The 14995-nt window shown below is 33.9% G+C and overlaps 1 protein-coding gene across 2 annotated transcripts in view; it reads left to right on the top strand.

Moving 5' to 3' along the window:
* Nucleotides 1-14995, top strand: part of TRAK2 (trafficking kinesin protein 2) — a 55400-nt gene that overhangs the window by 14571 nt on the left and 25834 nt on the right. For both annotated transcript variants that reach the window (XM_015596674.2, XM_025039424.1), the window contains 2 exons: nucleotides 7943-8233; nucleotides 12245-12442. In XM_015596674.2, the coding sequence (XP_015452160.1) occupies nucleotides 8143-8233; nucleotides 12245-12442 (289 nt within the window). In that variant the 5' untranslated portion in view covers nucleotides 7943-8142. The remainder of the gene's footprint in view (nucleotides 1-7942; nucleotides 8234-12244; nucleotides 12443-14995) is intronic.

The following is a 14995-nucleotide window of genomic DNA, read 5'->3' as shown; positions in this document are numbered from 1 at the left end:
ATTGATGAAAAAAAAAAAATAATAACAGGCAGCAGAAGCCTTACATGGCTCTAAAGCCTAAAATATTTACCACCCAGCTTTTTACAAAAAAGTTTTCTGACCCTTGTTATAGAGTCTTGAGTTTTAAAGTGGATGAATAACTAGATTGTTGTTAGAAAGTCACTGATGGAAACTATCAGTGATTATTTAGTTGTATATTCTGAATATTGTGTAATTCAGAAATGAAGTATGTTAGAATGATGGCATATTTATAAGTTGGCATTGAAAGATAAATGTAAACAACATGTTAACATTCTATCTCGCAGTGAAAGCTGGTAAAATAGCTTTCTTTTGTTTTTTCATATTTATCCACTCCCTGAATTTTTTTTGAATGAACATATTGCTTTATTTATAATGATGAACAAAAGTGCATATGTGTGTTTTGTGTTCGCATGTTTTAAAGAGAAATATAAACTGAATGGAAATTTCTAGTGTAGCTCGTGGCTGATTTTCATCAGAGAAAGAGGTCTGTTTATTTAAGGAATGTAGTTTATTATGCTCTTGTCATCTTTGAATGCAAACATTTTTTTCTTCAAAGTTTTTACAAGATAACCAAACAACTGAAAATATCAACATTGAGGTTTTATCTCACTTTTTCTTGTTTTGTTTTATACCATTTCCTTAGTTAAAATCTAAATACACTGCTTTAGAGCTGTTAGGTAGTAATATAAAAGCAACATGGCCTTTTAAGAAATTGTCAGAAACTATGTGCACATAGTTTGCATTGCAGAGATTGCTAGTTTTGCATAGATTGTTTCCACAAATGTTTTCATGTCTAGGCATGTGTTCAGACTTTAAGGATTGAAGAGATGCAATAATAATTATAGGATAAGTAGTCCACTAAAAGAACAGTAGGATTTCCATAGGTTTTTAAATTTCCCCTTTTATCCTCATACCTTGCTCCAAATTCCCCTCACTTCCTTCCCCCCAAGGCAAGCATTTTAATGTTTATAAGAATACTGCAGAAAAAGTTTAATTTATGTAAATAGCATTGTGATAACTCTCTCATTTTGCTTGTTTTATTTGCTCAGCACTGTATTTCTAGTGCTATGTTGCTCTTCAGTGTGTACCCACCACATTTTGCCCAGCTACTCTCTGCAGAATAGGCCCTTACCTTACTATCACAAACATTGAAGCAAGAGATAATCTCAGACATGTCTCTTTATGGGCTGATATGAGAATTTCTTTGGGATACATATACCCAGGAGCAGAATTGCTGGGTCTTAGGGTACATATATATTTAATTTGAATATAGTTTCATAGATGGTTTTTTGAATGGTGCACTAGTCTGCATTCCCACCATGGGCTTTTTATTTGGGGAAGTTTTTATGAGTTTCTCTAAGACCAGTAGTGAGTGACAAGAAAGGATTACCTTAGGTAAGAATAATTGTTAGAACTCCTGAATTATTGCTAGGTGGCAACCCCAGATGAGATCGAGTTTGTGCTTTTAGCTAGAGCTGTTAACAATGTGGAAGGGTAGGAACTAATCTGAATCATATATCATCTATATCCAGATGACCAGGTACCATGAAATGATATTGTTTGTAATTTATAATTCTACTTCCTTATCTATTTAACTCTTAAATTATATACATAAATAGTACTTACTGGGTACCAAGTACTGTTATATATGCTTTATAAGTATTAACCCACATTAATCCACATAACAATTCTATTAGATAGGTACAGTTATTGTCCCCACTTTATAAATGAGGAAATTGAGGCATGGGGGGATTAAGTTATCCAAGTGTAAGTTTTCCAGTTTTATTATCAGTAATTAGGGAATATGGAGAATATCAACATGTATAACTCATAAGGCCAAATGTGAAAGGGAAACACATCTACTAACATGTTTAACATTATAGTTCTAAGAATTTGAAAATAAAATGCAAAGACAGTGATAACCTTTTTTAGGTGCCATAGTTGGTTGGTACTGCAGCATAGTGGACATGTACATTTTTCCAAATGGGTAAAGTTTAATTATTTAAGACCAGTAAAATGTTTTCTTCTATCATTTTATTTTAAATCTAGCTTCTCTAACTTCTTAAAGAGTGGTCATGAACACATGAGTTAACGTTTTCCTAATGATTGGGGTCATATTTTGATAACTTTTATTGTACTTTGATGAGGATATAGATGTAAAATAGGATACAGCATGGCTAGATCTTACTTTCTTGAAAAAGTCCCTAATATCCTTTGCTTTGTGTTTATTTGCTTAATCTTATAAAAGGTAAAGTATGGAATGTGAAATCATAATTGTATAATATAAAATTAATTGATTTACAAGTGGTTCCTTGCCAAGAAAATCTCTTCAGTGTTTCTGTGATGGTTTTAGCTCCTAGTGGTTTGAGGACCTTGATGAATCACAAATAGTACTTATTAGCAGTCATCCATTATCTTGCTATTCACTATTTGTTGAGTAAAATGTAGATAAACACTATCCCTTTCCACTTCAGTAATTGAGGCTGGAGTACTTCAATGAATATTAAATTCATTATCTTTTCAAACAAGACATCAGGCTGAATTTTGCTTCGAACTTTAATGTTTGGCTTGAAACCACATGCCCAACACAACATCTAAAATTATCTCTCTAAATGTATAGAACAGAAAGCCTTGTCCTTGTGTGATAGATTTACTTTCTTATCTGTGTTTTGAAACACAAATTCATCCTGCTTAAAACTTATAATTTATGAACTTTCTGGAAAGGGACAAAGTATGCTCCAGTGGAAGGGATTCAGCTCTGCTGCTCACCAACAGGTGGTCATTTTCAACTCAGCCATTATTGTTATCGATAGCACGTTTGTTTTATGTGTACAGTTTTGAGGTATTTTATAAATATTAGAAACCTCATTTTGTCCCTAAAACCAGTGCTATGATAAATCGATTTCTATAAAAGTAGAAATCATATAAAATATTGAAAGTGAGAAATTTACACATATTAAAAAAATGATTGGGCAGTAAGAATGATTGTAAAAGATAGTCCCATAATGTGTGGGCGGGGAATGTATCTGTGCAGTTGATAGTCAAAGGTAAAAAAATGTGAATATCTGAAATGGTTTTGGCAAAGGATCATTGTTAAAGTGGGATGCCTGTTTAGTCAAAGGTTAATTCAGGTTAAAGTTAGGAGTTTAAGAACTTAAGGCTAAGCATGGCGAATGAAACAGCTGGGGACATTTATCAAAAACCACAGATGGCACCATGGATTCAAGGCCTTTTCTAATCTGCAGTTGAAGCTCTGGTGTGGATTCCTTAACTGTCAGAGGTTTCCTCCCTTCTGTTGGTAGAGATTGTGGCAGGGAGGGGTTGCCCACCTCAGCAAATGTTCATTATAAACATAATAGGGCAGTTTTCTTAAATGTCCAAAATATGTCAGCTAGGAGGAAATGTGGGCCTGTAAGCCGAAACCTCACTGATGGTTTTGGACTTTCAAATTAATGGATTTAACTGCCTTTTAGGATCCAACCTGTTTGTAAGTATAACTGCCTCCATATATTTCATATTCGGAAAACCCTGTTGATCTTTAAATTGAATGGCACTAAAAAAAGAGGCAAAAATATTTGCTGGGCATGATTTCTATTTCCTCAAGGTGAACTTTACAATTGCTGGTAGAGTAGCTGTGCTTAATGTAGCCAGTGTAGTATAGCATGACACATCAGTGCAGCTGATCTTGGCTTTGGATGGTGTATGGTCTCTGCCTTTGTCAGGTCAGCTGCTCACTGTCCAGGTTTGAATTTGGTGGTGACACCACCACCACCACCACCACCACCACTCTTTTTTTTTAAGCTCTTAACACTGAAGCCATCAAATAGTTTTTTGTGGTTTAATCTCTGGTTTTAAAATTATTGTGATTTTTTTTTGGTAAGTCTTATCTTTGATGTAGCCAGATACATTAAAGTTGGAAATCTCTGTTCAGAATCTTTTATTTAATATAAGGACATTGGATATTTATTTTTTTTAATCGTACGATTTATCTTTTTTCTGGAGTAGGGCCACCATGGCCTAAAAGAGCTGCTGCTAGAGTCAGTGATTGGCAGTGTTCCTACTTCAGCACACATAGCAGCAGCCAACATGTATTTTTAAATACTCTCCAAAGTATTATTTGTACAATAAAATTTTAAACTATATTTCCAACTTAAATGTTTTATTAAATTATTATATTTACTATAATTCTGTCTCTGCACTCCAGTCAAGGTGAAGTTTTCCTGAATTGTTTTAGCCTTTTTTATAAGTTTGTTTTGGCCAAAGTATTCTATTTTAAGGAAGTAGCAAGATTTTTTTAAGGCACAAGGCCTATATTTAGGCACTCACTGTTGACCATTAGTTTCCATGGCTAGGTTAAACTAAGTCATTAACCATGTTGTTCTCTGCCAGCAATATTTATATCAATAACATGTTTTGGTTGTTCTTTTTAATTCTCATTTTTATTAAGATGTCACTTGGCTATTTTACTTAATTTTCTCCTAAATGTGCATGAATTACAAAAGCTGGCTTCTTGTTAATGATGCATGCTTGGTTGATCATTTTATAAAGAAAAGAAGCATAGTCATTCCTAAAAAGAATGACTAGAGATCCAACATAGAAAGTAGGTGGTACTCAAGGAAGTACTAAGAATATGTATGTACACACTAGGAAAGACACTGAAAATGTGTTGTTTGTGCTTGCCAAAGTTTAGTTTCTACTGCATTTAGGCTTCCAATTCTGCAAGCTTTCTCTTTATTCATGCTTCAGAGAGGCAGAAAGAAAATGATTAATGGCACTAAACTAACATCACTTGTCAGTACAGAAAGTAAATGTAGCTTATGTCGAGAGAAGACGCCATTAAGCAGTCAAGAGCAGGGTTTACTTTTGCTCAGCTTTGTGTAAGGTACAATAATGATAATAATAATGATAAAATAGTACTATTTGGTATTGATAGAATAGTAACTAATATTTACATAGCATTTATTATATTCTAAGGCATTGTTTTAAGAGCTTTATGTATATAACTCATGTAATTCTTCCGTGGACACTCTGAGGTAGGTGCAGGTCATACGAGTAAGTGGAGCTGGGGTTCAAATATCGTCTGTCTGCCTCCAGAATCCATACTCTGAACCTCTATGGTAGGCTGATAATAGCCTTCAAAGATATCCAGACCCTAATCCCCTCAAACCTGTGAATACTACTTTATATGGCAAACAGGAATTTGCAGAAGAAACTAAATTAAGGATTTTGAGATGGGGAGAATATCCTGGATGATCCCAATGGGCCTTAAATGTAATCACAGGTATCCTTATAAGAGGGAGGTACAGGGAGATTTGACAGAAGGTAGTGAGGTGACATAGAAGCGGAAAGAAAGATTTGAAGATGTGACATAGAAGCGGAAAGAAAGATTTGAAGATGCTGTGTTACTGGCCATGAAGATGAGGGAAGGGAACTTGAGCCAAGAAATGTAGCTCTAGAAGCTAGAAAAGACAAAGAAATGGATTTGCCCTTAGGACTTCCAGACAAAGCACAGCCCTGCCAATAGCTTGCCTTTTTGGTCCATTGAAATCATTTCATCTTTTGACATCCAGAACTGTAAGATAACAAATTAGTGCTGTTTTAAGCCTAAATTTATGGTATTTTTTGTAGCAACAGCAGCAGCAGCAACAGGAAACTAATATAGCCACTATGCTATGGATAAAAGTAATAGTTATAGTTAAGACTTTATTATAAGCAGCCCTTCCCCAGAATCCATGAAGAAATGAGCTTTAGTAATAATCTTCAGTAGTACTCCTTTATGGCACTTGTCTCTTTATTGCTAGGAGCACAGTTTCTCAGCCCTTACCTCCTTCTATGTGAAGATAATTCATAGGTGATCTTTAGACTACATCTATTCCATACTCAAAACAGGGCAGCCATTCTGGGCTCAGGGTTGGCTGTTGAGCCAGAAACTTAAGAAATATTAGGCAGAAGACATAATCTTTTCCTCAGGCCCAAGTGAAAGGGGGAAGCTGAAGGGAATGAGCATTTTAGTGTCTATTATATGTCAGGTACCAGGGAAGCAATTTCTTTTTTTTTTTTTAGTCCTCGTACTTGACCTTCCCTATAAAGAGAAGTTAATTATAACTCCTATCTAGACAGAGAGGAACTGTTAAATAATGTACTGAGTCAGAAAACCAGTAAGTAAAATGAAAATTCAGGCTAGCTAATGCCTAGGTGTGGACATTATCCTATACTCACCATTGCTACTCCGAACTAATCTTCCTGCAGAGCTCAGATCTAGACCAAGGCATATCCAAAGGGTTTATTTTGTTCTAAAGAGTCACCAGGAAGAACATATCATTTCTAGATTATCCCTGACCTAGCACACAGTCTACAGGTTGGTCAGGTTCTTGGATTGCCCTGGAGGTCTAGATTCTTCCTGCATGACTCTGGAGATGGACTTAGTTCTGTGTTCAACTTGGTTTTCTCTATTCTTGTGTGCAAGAGTTAAGACCAAACCATTAACATAACCTCCAAAGCTGATTAAGAAGCAATTCTCTAGAGCAAAAATCTGGAGTCCATAGTTGAAACATATATAGTTTGTGTGTGTGTGTACTCCTGTGTGATATATGTAAATATTTTTAAAAAATAAGAATGGTAATGTAAATACTAAAAGTCTAAACCAGCTGGTGTGTAATAGAGTGTCAAGCAGAAGGTCCCAATGTTATTCAACAATGGAATTGATTAAAATATAATTAAGAACCACAGTTCTATTTAAGAACCAATTTGGACCAATATGAGGCACTTGCCTTTTATCTTCTTCCTTTTCATCCTTTTCCACCTCCCTTACCTCCCTTTTTTCCCTCCCCTCTCCTCTCCCTTCTTCACAAGCAAATTTGGGACTTATTACTTTTTTAAAAAATGCTTTCTTAGAAATTGAAAATAACTTTAAATGTACTCGTAGGTGTAAAATCTGTTCTTTAGTTTACCGAAATTCTTCTAGAGGTAGTGATCTAATTATATGTAGGAAGGGGGGAAACCTTGTTTAAAAAGTTAGTTGATGTAGGATATCATTGATTTAAACAGCTGGTTATTTGATGCCTGAATTATTTTACTACTAGATCAGGGATTGACAAACTTTTTCTGTAAAGAGTCAAGTAGTAAATTCCTACAAAGCACATGGCAAAGTATTATCTGGCCAAAAATGTCAGTAGTGCCAGGGTTGAGAAAGCCCGTTTTATGTTATTCCATTTCAACTCTTTTGCCAGTTCATTATCTATAATTCTTGAGTTATTTTATTAGTTGCTTTAGAGTTTATAGTATACATCTTTAAGTTATCACAGTTTATCTTCAAGCAATATTTTACTATTTCATGTAACATAAAAGCTTTACAACAATATATTTCCATTTTTTTCTTCCTGGCCTTTGTGCTATTTTCATAGTATATTTTATATCTACCTATGTTATAGACCTCACAACGTATTATTATTATTTTATTTTAAATAGTCGATTATCTTTAAAATTTTTTAAGCAGCTTTATTGACTATAATGAACGTACCTTTGATTGCACATTGTTTAAGTGTATATAATTGGGGAAGCTTTGACATTATATATACACTTGTGAAGTCATCACCACACTCAAAATAACGAACATATTCATCATCCCCAAAACATTTCCCCTGTCCCTTGGTAGTCCCTCCCTCAACCCCAGGCAGCCACTGATCTGCTTCCTGTCACTATAGATAAATTTACGTTTTCTGGATTTTTGTATAAATGGAATCATAAACTACGTACTCATTTTTTATCTGACTTCTTTCATCCAGCATAATTATTTTGAGATTTATCTATGTTGTGTGTATTATTAGGAAAACGTTCGTAATGATAAACATTGCAGGTAATTGGATTGCTATTATTAAAAAACATGCTGCATAGTAGTCACTTGATGTGTTCTTTGTTTTAGGTCATGACTGTCCAAGGTATGATAATCACCTGAAAGCACTCATTGCTGCAGATGTCATTTGACTCAGCAGAAAAAAATCTATTTAAAAGGAACTACCCATACAACCAGATCCATTTCTTTTTTTAATGGCTTGATGGATTTCCTTCACTCTAATTCATACCAAAGCTGTTTTTCTCAACCAAAGCAAGAAAAGATCCTGCATGAATCAATCCCAGAATGCCATTTTTACATCACCAACGGATGAAGAAAACCTCATGAATAGCAATCCCAGAGATTCAGAGAGCATCACTGGTGAGTCCAATTTAATAAATGTGGAAGTGCTGTTTGCTTACAGGATAAAATGCAGATGCCTTAATCCAGTGTATAAGACTGCCATGATGAAACCTGGCCTCCCTTTCCAGCCTCCTCAGAGGTCTCTTCAGAGACTGACTAAATTAATTTCTTTATCCTTTCGTCTCCTATCACATTATCAGAATCTGCCTTGTGTGCCGTTCCTTGTCTGTATATGACTCCCTGTATTGTATGAGTCCCTGGCCAGCAGGAACTGTGTCATACTCATCTTCCTGTCTCCACAGGGCAAGGACAGAGTCATTTACATTTGTATACCCCACAAGCACCTGGCAACAGTACCTGGCACATAAGAGGCACTCAGAATATACAGGGTATACAAACACAGGTGAAGACCTATAAGCCCTCATTTGCAAGACTAAACTTTGGTTCTGAAGTTCATTGGTTCACAAAACCTGACCTGTGCAGCTATTTCTAAACTTAAATATTTATGTTTGCTGAAAATGTATTAATGTATTTAAGTTTGGGTTGCTGCTATATAACTAGTTGGGCATATTATATAATATACAGTAAATTCCAAGACTACTTTACTAAAACTCCAAAAAATTCTAAACCCATCTAAATTCAAAGAGTTTTTTTTTTATTCAGCTTTATTGAGATATCTTTATGAAGATATAATAAAATGCATTCATTTTAAGTGTACATTTGGGTTTTCACAAATATATACCATGTAACCACCAGTACAATCAAGTTGTAGACACTTTTATTATCCCCCAAAAGTTCCCTCGTACCCAGAACTCACCACCTTTCACTCCTGGCTCTAGGCAACCACTGATCTGCTTTCTGTTATTTTAGGTAAAATTTCCTTGTTCTAGAATTTCATATAGATTAATCTATATCTTTTGTGTCTTGCTTTTTTATGCAGCAAAATGTTTTTGAGATTTATCTGCATTGTGATATGTGTCAGTAATTAGTTAATTCATTTTTATTGCTGAATTACAAATACTCAACTCTACTGTTGTAACAGAAAAATAGACATGGACAATACATAAAAGGACAAATATGATCGTGTTCCAATAAATATTTTTAAAAACCAGGCAGAGGCAGCAGGCTAGAGTTGGCTCGTGGGCCTTAGTTTGCTGGCATCTTCTCTACAGTATCAACACTTGGTAATGTCAGCGTTTCTATTTTAGCCATTCTAAGTTGACTTTTATATGTACTTTAATGACCTTCCATTGTCATCTACCTTGCATTGCTTCTGATGAGATCATTTTTGTCTTTGTTCCCCTAAATGTAATGCATCTTTTTTTTTTTTTCCTCTCTGCTTTTAAGATTTTCTCTTTGAATTTTCTTTGTGTTTATCCTGTTTGAAGTCATTTGGTTTCTCTGAACTATGAATTTATAGTTTTAATTAAATTTAGAAAATTTTGGCCATTATTTCTTCAACTATTCTTTCTGCTCTCACCTTTCTTCTTCTTTGACTCCAATTGCATGCATATTAAACTTCTTGATATCTGTTCATTTTTTTTTCCCCTTTCTTTTTTTCTCTGTACTTCATTTTAAATAGTTTCCATTGCTATGCCTTCAAGTCTGCTATTCTTTTCTTCTGGGGAATGTCTAATCTATAAAATGTTATCCAATGAATTTTTTATTTTGGATATTGTACTCTAGTTCTATTTGAGTTTTATAAATTTAGAAATATTTTGTTTCTCTTTTCATCAGGTTATGTTTTTCTTTTAGATCTTCAAGCATGTTAATGATAGCTATTTTAAAATTGTTGTTTACTAATTTTATCATCTTTGTCATTACTAGGCCTGTTTCTGTTGACTCATTTTCCAACCAATAATGGATTATAATTTGCTTAATTCTTTGTGTATCTAATAATTTTTTATTGAATGCTGAACATTATGAATGTTACATCGTCATGTTTGGGTTTTGTTGTCTTCTTTGGAAGACTGTTAAAATTTGTTTTGGCAGGTCATTAAGTTACTTACTAACCAAATCTATCTTTTTGAGGCTTGTTTTTAATCTCCCTTATGTGGGACCCTAGATCATACTCCAGACCATATTCCTAGTGTGCTTTACTTAGCATTAATTTAACCCTACTTAGTACCAATTGGCATGACCCTTCTTGGATCTTTCCTGATTATCCCAACTGTTCATAAGATTTTCTCTTCTGTCTAGATGAAATTCAGACGTTTCTTAGCCTTGTGTAGGAGAGTGACATAATAAAGATATGAAGATGTGGCAGAAAATTTGAGTGTAATGAAGGTAGACCAGTTTTGAGGCCATACTCAAGAGTAACAAGAGGAGGCCTTGAACCTAAATGGAGGCAAGGTGGCTAGAAAGAAGTATGTGTATGGAAGAGACATTTGGAGGATAAAATGGTAGAGAAAAGGTGGTTATGACTAGACAATCAAGAGACTAATAAATAGTACATTATCAGAAATATGGAAGCAAATGAGAGGAGCTAATCTGAAGGATATTTTGTTTAATCTACTAAACCCTGATTGTGTCTTCATTTTTAAAATTACCTTTTGGAAGTAGGGAATTGGTAACTTTGAATTTTCACAAAATTTCATTAATGTTTATTAAAAAAAAAAATTTTCTAGGGAATTGTAGCTCTTTTAATGAATGTTACTTTTGTTCTTCATTTCCGTTTTACCCTTGAATGCCTAAGAGTTCATTTTTAGCTCTGCATATATTTATAATCAACCTCTCTTCCTGCAAGTATTACAGTGACAACCTGTATGTGATATTTGTGGCAGGCAAAATTTGGATAATCACATGGAATTCGTCGAAATAGAATTTGGATATGTATTTTAGGGCTCTTATTTAAGAAATCTGCTAAATGTGGAGAGCTTCTTTAGAACCACGTTTAAGGTTTTAAATGTACCTCATCTTTGGGTTATGAAGCCACAGCATGTCCTTCTGGGTGGATAGGGTTGTTTGATATTGCCAGCTTCCTTATATTTGATTTATTAAATTGTCATTCTTAAGATAAGGTCAAGTAGTAGAAATTTACTCTTTTTAAGGTATATTTTCTTAAAATGAACTTTGTTGTTTTTTGCCAGAGTTAGAACATGTTTCTTTATACTATCCACAAAGGAAATACCAGATCTCTTTAAAAAAATGAGAGGGTTGATGTGACATCCTGTATTTTCTCTATTTTAAGCCCTAGTATTTTAAGCATATGACAAGCAATAACTTGCCTCTTTTTGTAAATGGCTAAATTTGGGAGATGTTAAATGATGGGCAATATTTGGAACAGAACACCAGGAGCAAACACATAAAAGAGAAGCCTTTGAGATATGTATGCAGTGGGGAGTTAGAGGTGTGCGTGAGAAGGAGTAGCGATGTAAAAGGTATTCAGGACTTTAAATGTACCACATCCTTCAAGTAAAAATGATAAAGTAAATATGCCAGTATCGGTGCTGGAATGTTAACATTCATATTTAACCAGGAAATGTTAGGCTTTTTTTTTATATATGTAGCTGCTGTGAAAATATACTAAAATATAATTTTACCAGCTTTTGAAAAATCTTCACACAGAGTTCAAATTCTGTTACTTAAGAACATAATAGTTGAATTCCTTTCGAACTGGCTGTTTTCTGCTTGTTGTTTTATGCTGCCTTTTTCCCTCAAGCATGTAAGGTATTTGAGAACAGATCTCTTTTAAGCACCACTGAATAGATTGATAAGGCAGAAATAAGAAATTTGTCTAAATTTATTTTACACTTTAAAAACGTAATTATATTCACTATGCAGTATATTTTTAGATAGGGTGTAATTAAAATTCATGGTATTATTTTTACTATAGAAGTTCTCATAGTAAAGAAACCTGGAGAAAGACCAACTATAGTATCAGAATATACTAATAAAAATCAGTGGAGAAATGACGTGGTTAATGTATCTTTGGTGATCCTACTTTCGTAAAACTAATTTCACTGATTTTTCTCTGTAGCCTAGTAATTGAAATATCTTAGATTCATTTACATGGACTCTCTTCTTCAGATGTCTGCTCCAATGAGGATCTGCCTGAAGTTGAGCTGGTGAGTCTGCTAGAAGAACAGCTACCCCAGTACAGGCTAAGAGTGGACTCTCTCTTCCTCTATGAAAATCAAGACTGGACTCAGTCCCCACAGCAGCAGCAGCAGCATGCATCTGATGCCCTTTCTCCAGTCCTTGCTGAAGAGACTTTCCGTTATATGAGTGAGTATTTTTTTATCCTTTTAGAGTTTGTCCATTGAAATAAAAATCAGGAATATCTTAGTGTTGACTTTTAAAGCATCTGAGATCCCTAGCCATTGTTCATTGTGTAGTGACTTTAATTCAAACTGATTTAACAAGGTCTGAATGCAGAAAGTTTGTTACTCTTATGACTCTGAGTGTCCAGGATTGCAAGCATACTCGATGTTTCCATTTCTCTCATCTTTTACTTGATACTTTCCTCAGACTGATTAGAAAAGAGAACTTAAGAAACGGCGAAACCATTTAAAATTTTAATATTCCTTTATATCTCTTGACATTTATTTTCCCACTGGTTTGTTATCCTGAGCCATCAGCTTTATAACTCTTTTTTTTTTTAAACATAATTAGAGGAACTGTCAGTTATTAAGGATAGTTCTTAAATATATGAGTAGTTTTAATAATGCCAAAGAGAAATAAGTGCACACTGTATAGCAATCTTCATTACTTAAGGATTCATAGAGAAATTTCAGTGAGAGGCTAATAAGCCATGTTTGTCCTAAAACATGTTTTATACCAAGCTCTTATAAATGATAAAATTAAATAGAACACTTTTTAAACTTTAAAGTATGGAGACTTTATTTTTTTTCACCTCATTCCAAAAATCTGCATTCGGGCTGAGCTTACTTTTTTTTATTCATTCACTATAAAAATATCGTGTGCATAATAGCTATTAGAATATATAATAAAAATCTGTAAGTTCAACATTGATATATTTGTGAAATTCTTTCCATTCGAGCGAGATATAAGGTTGCTTCAGGTCCTAGACATTTTCCCAGTGAATGCCTCAGTGTTTTTAAAGATTGTAGGTAGAGAATGATTGTTGTGAAATACTCATTTTCACAGTAATCATTAACTTGCTCTTGATAGTTTCCTAGAACCAGGTTACTTTCAGAAAAAGAATTTTAAACATTGTTTGAACTTGAATTGGAATATCAGGAAACTCAAAACTGTATTTCAGTCCTCAATAATTCTTTTAAATGGCTAAATATTAAATTAAGGCTCTTAAGGTTTTCCTAAATTTCTAGTTTGAGAAGTTGCTTGAGATTTTCTGGAAAATGCTTTTTAGAAGGAACACTATTTTTTTATTTCCATTTCCCTTTGTTCCATGAGTTTTTAGATTTGTAAGAAGACATTTTCAAACTGAAGTTTCATTATGGTAAATTTAGTTTGTCATTATTTTGATAAAATGGCACAGAAAGTACCCTTTAGTTTACTGTTCTTTGTCCGATAGGTCACTGGGGAGAAGGGCAGAACTGTGCTAGAATAATGTCTTAGATCATGATTTAATGGAGGTATTTCTAAGATGAATTTTAAATAAAAAACTGAAAAATAAAAGATAAGAAAATTCTAAAATACTTAATTTTCAAGGCTTTATACAAAACAAACCATAACGTTCAAGGGAGCAGTTTAAAACTTGAGATTCATAGGATGATGCAGATCCGTACTTCTGGGTTCTGAACAACTCTCCTATTCCTTTAGTTGAATTATACTATTTTCGCTTCAACGATTTGAAAAGTAAATTGACATTAATTAGAGAATTGAAGGAATTAGGAATACAATTTTGCAGAGAAATGTAGAAATTATTATTTCTAGTTGGTAGTTAATACTTTTCCTCAAAAGCTGTGCCCTCAAAAATTATTGACTTGTATTAGCCGAAAAGGAAATATAACTGATATAATGCTTAGGAAGCATTAACCATAAGGTCGTAGAAATAAGCTGATATATACTTCCTTAGATCAACTGTCTCAACCAGTTCCACAAAAGAATTAAGCCATATGCCCTAAAACATCTATTATATAATGGATTGTTTACCTTATCACCTATGCATTATGTCCTAGCTAAGTATTATCCGTGGGACAATTGAGAACGTCCTCACTTAAATCATCTATAGGGTTTAATTCTCCCTGGAACCCTGCTGAGAAAGGCTGCCTTATATATACAATATATAGATGGTATATGTCATCAGTCTTCTTTTTTTCTCAGTTCTTTTGAAGGCAGTTTTTCATATTGCAGAAATGTTCTTTGTATTATAATAGCAAGAGCTGCAGTCGCTTCTCAAGACCTTTTTCCAGTTGTCAGGAGAGAGCTATTGCATCTTTTACTATGCCACATGGATGGTGCTTTTGTGTTTGGTTTTGGGTGTGGGAGAGTGATGAAAGATGAGAAGTCTTTTTAAAATTCAGTAATTGTGGTGAAAACTCTAGATCTTAAAAAGGATCATCTGAGAGAACTATCAAGCACTATTTCATATGAATGACAGGGATATCAAAATGGATTAACATCGGCATTTCCCATCTTGAAAAAATGTGAGATTGGGGTAGTTGATATGAAATTATGCAATTAGAACATAAAGTGAAGACAAATGAAGTGCTTATGTATATTACCCCCCCCCATATTTGTTTCAGGCACATTGGGTTCTCTAGATATTACACCAGAAATGTTGAACATTAATTAACAACCTTCTGAAATCAAGTTGCAGAATTGGTCTGTAAAAATGTTTATCATCTCCCTGAT

The sequence above is a fragment of the Pteropus alecto genome, unplaced genomic scaffold, assembly GCF_000325575.1.
Source record: "Pteropus alecto unplaced genomic scaffold, ASM32557v1 scaffold3, whole genome shotgun sequence".
Lineage (NCBI taxonomy): Eukaryota > Metazoa > Chordata > Mammalia > Chiroptera > Pteropodidae > Pteropus > Pteropus alecto.
Note: the sequence above shows the minus strand (reverse complement) of the source record. Positions and strands in the feature narration are given on the sequence as shown.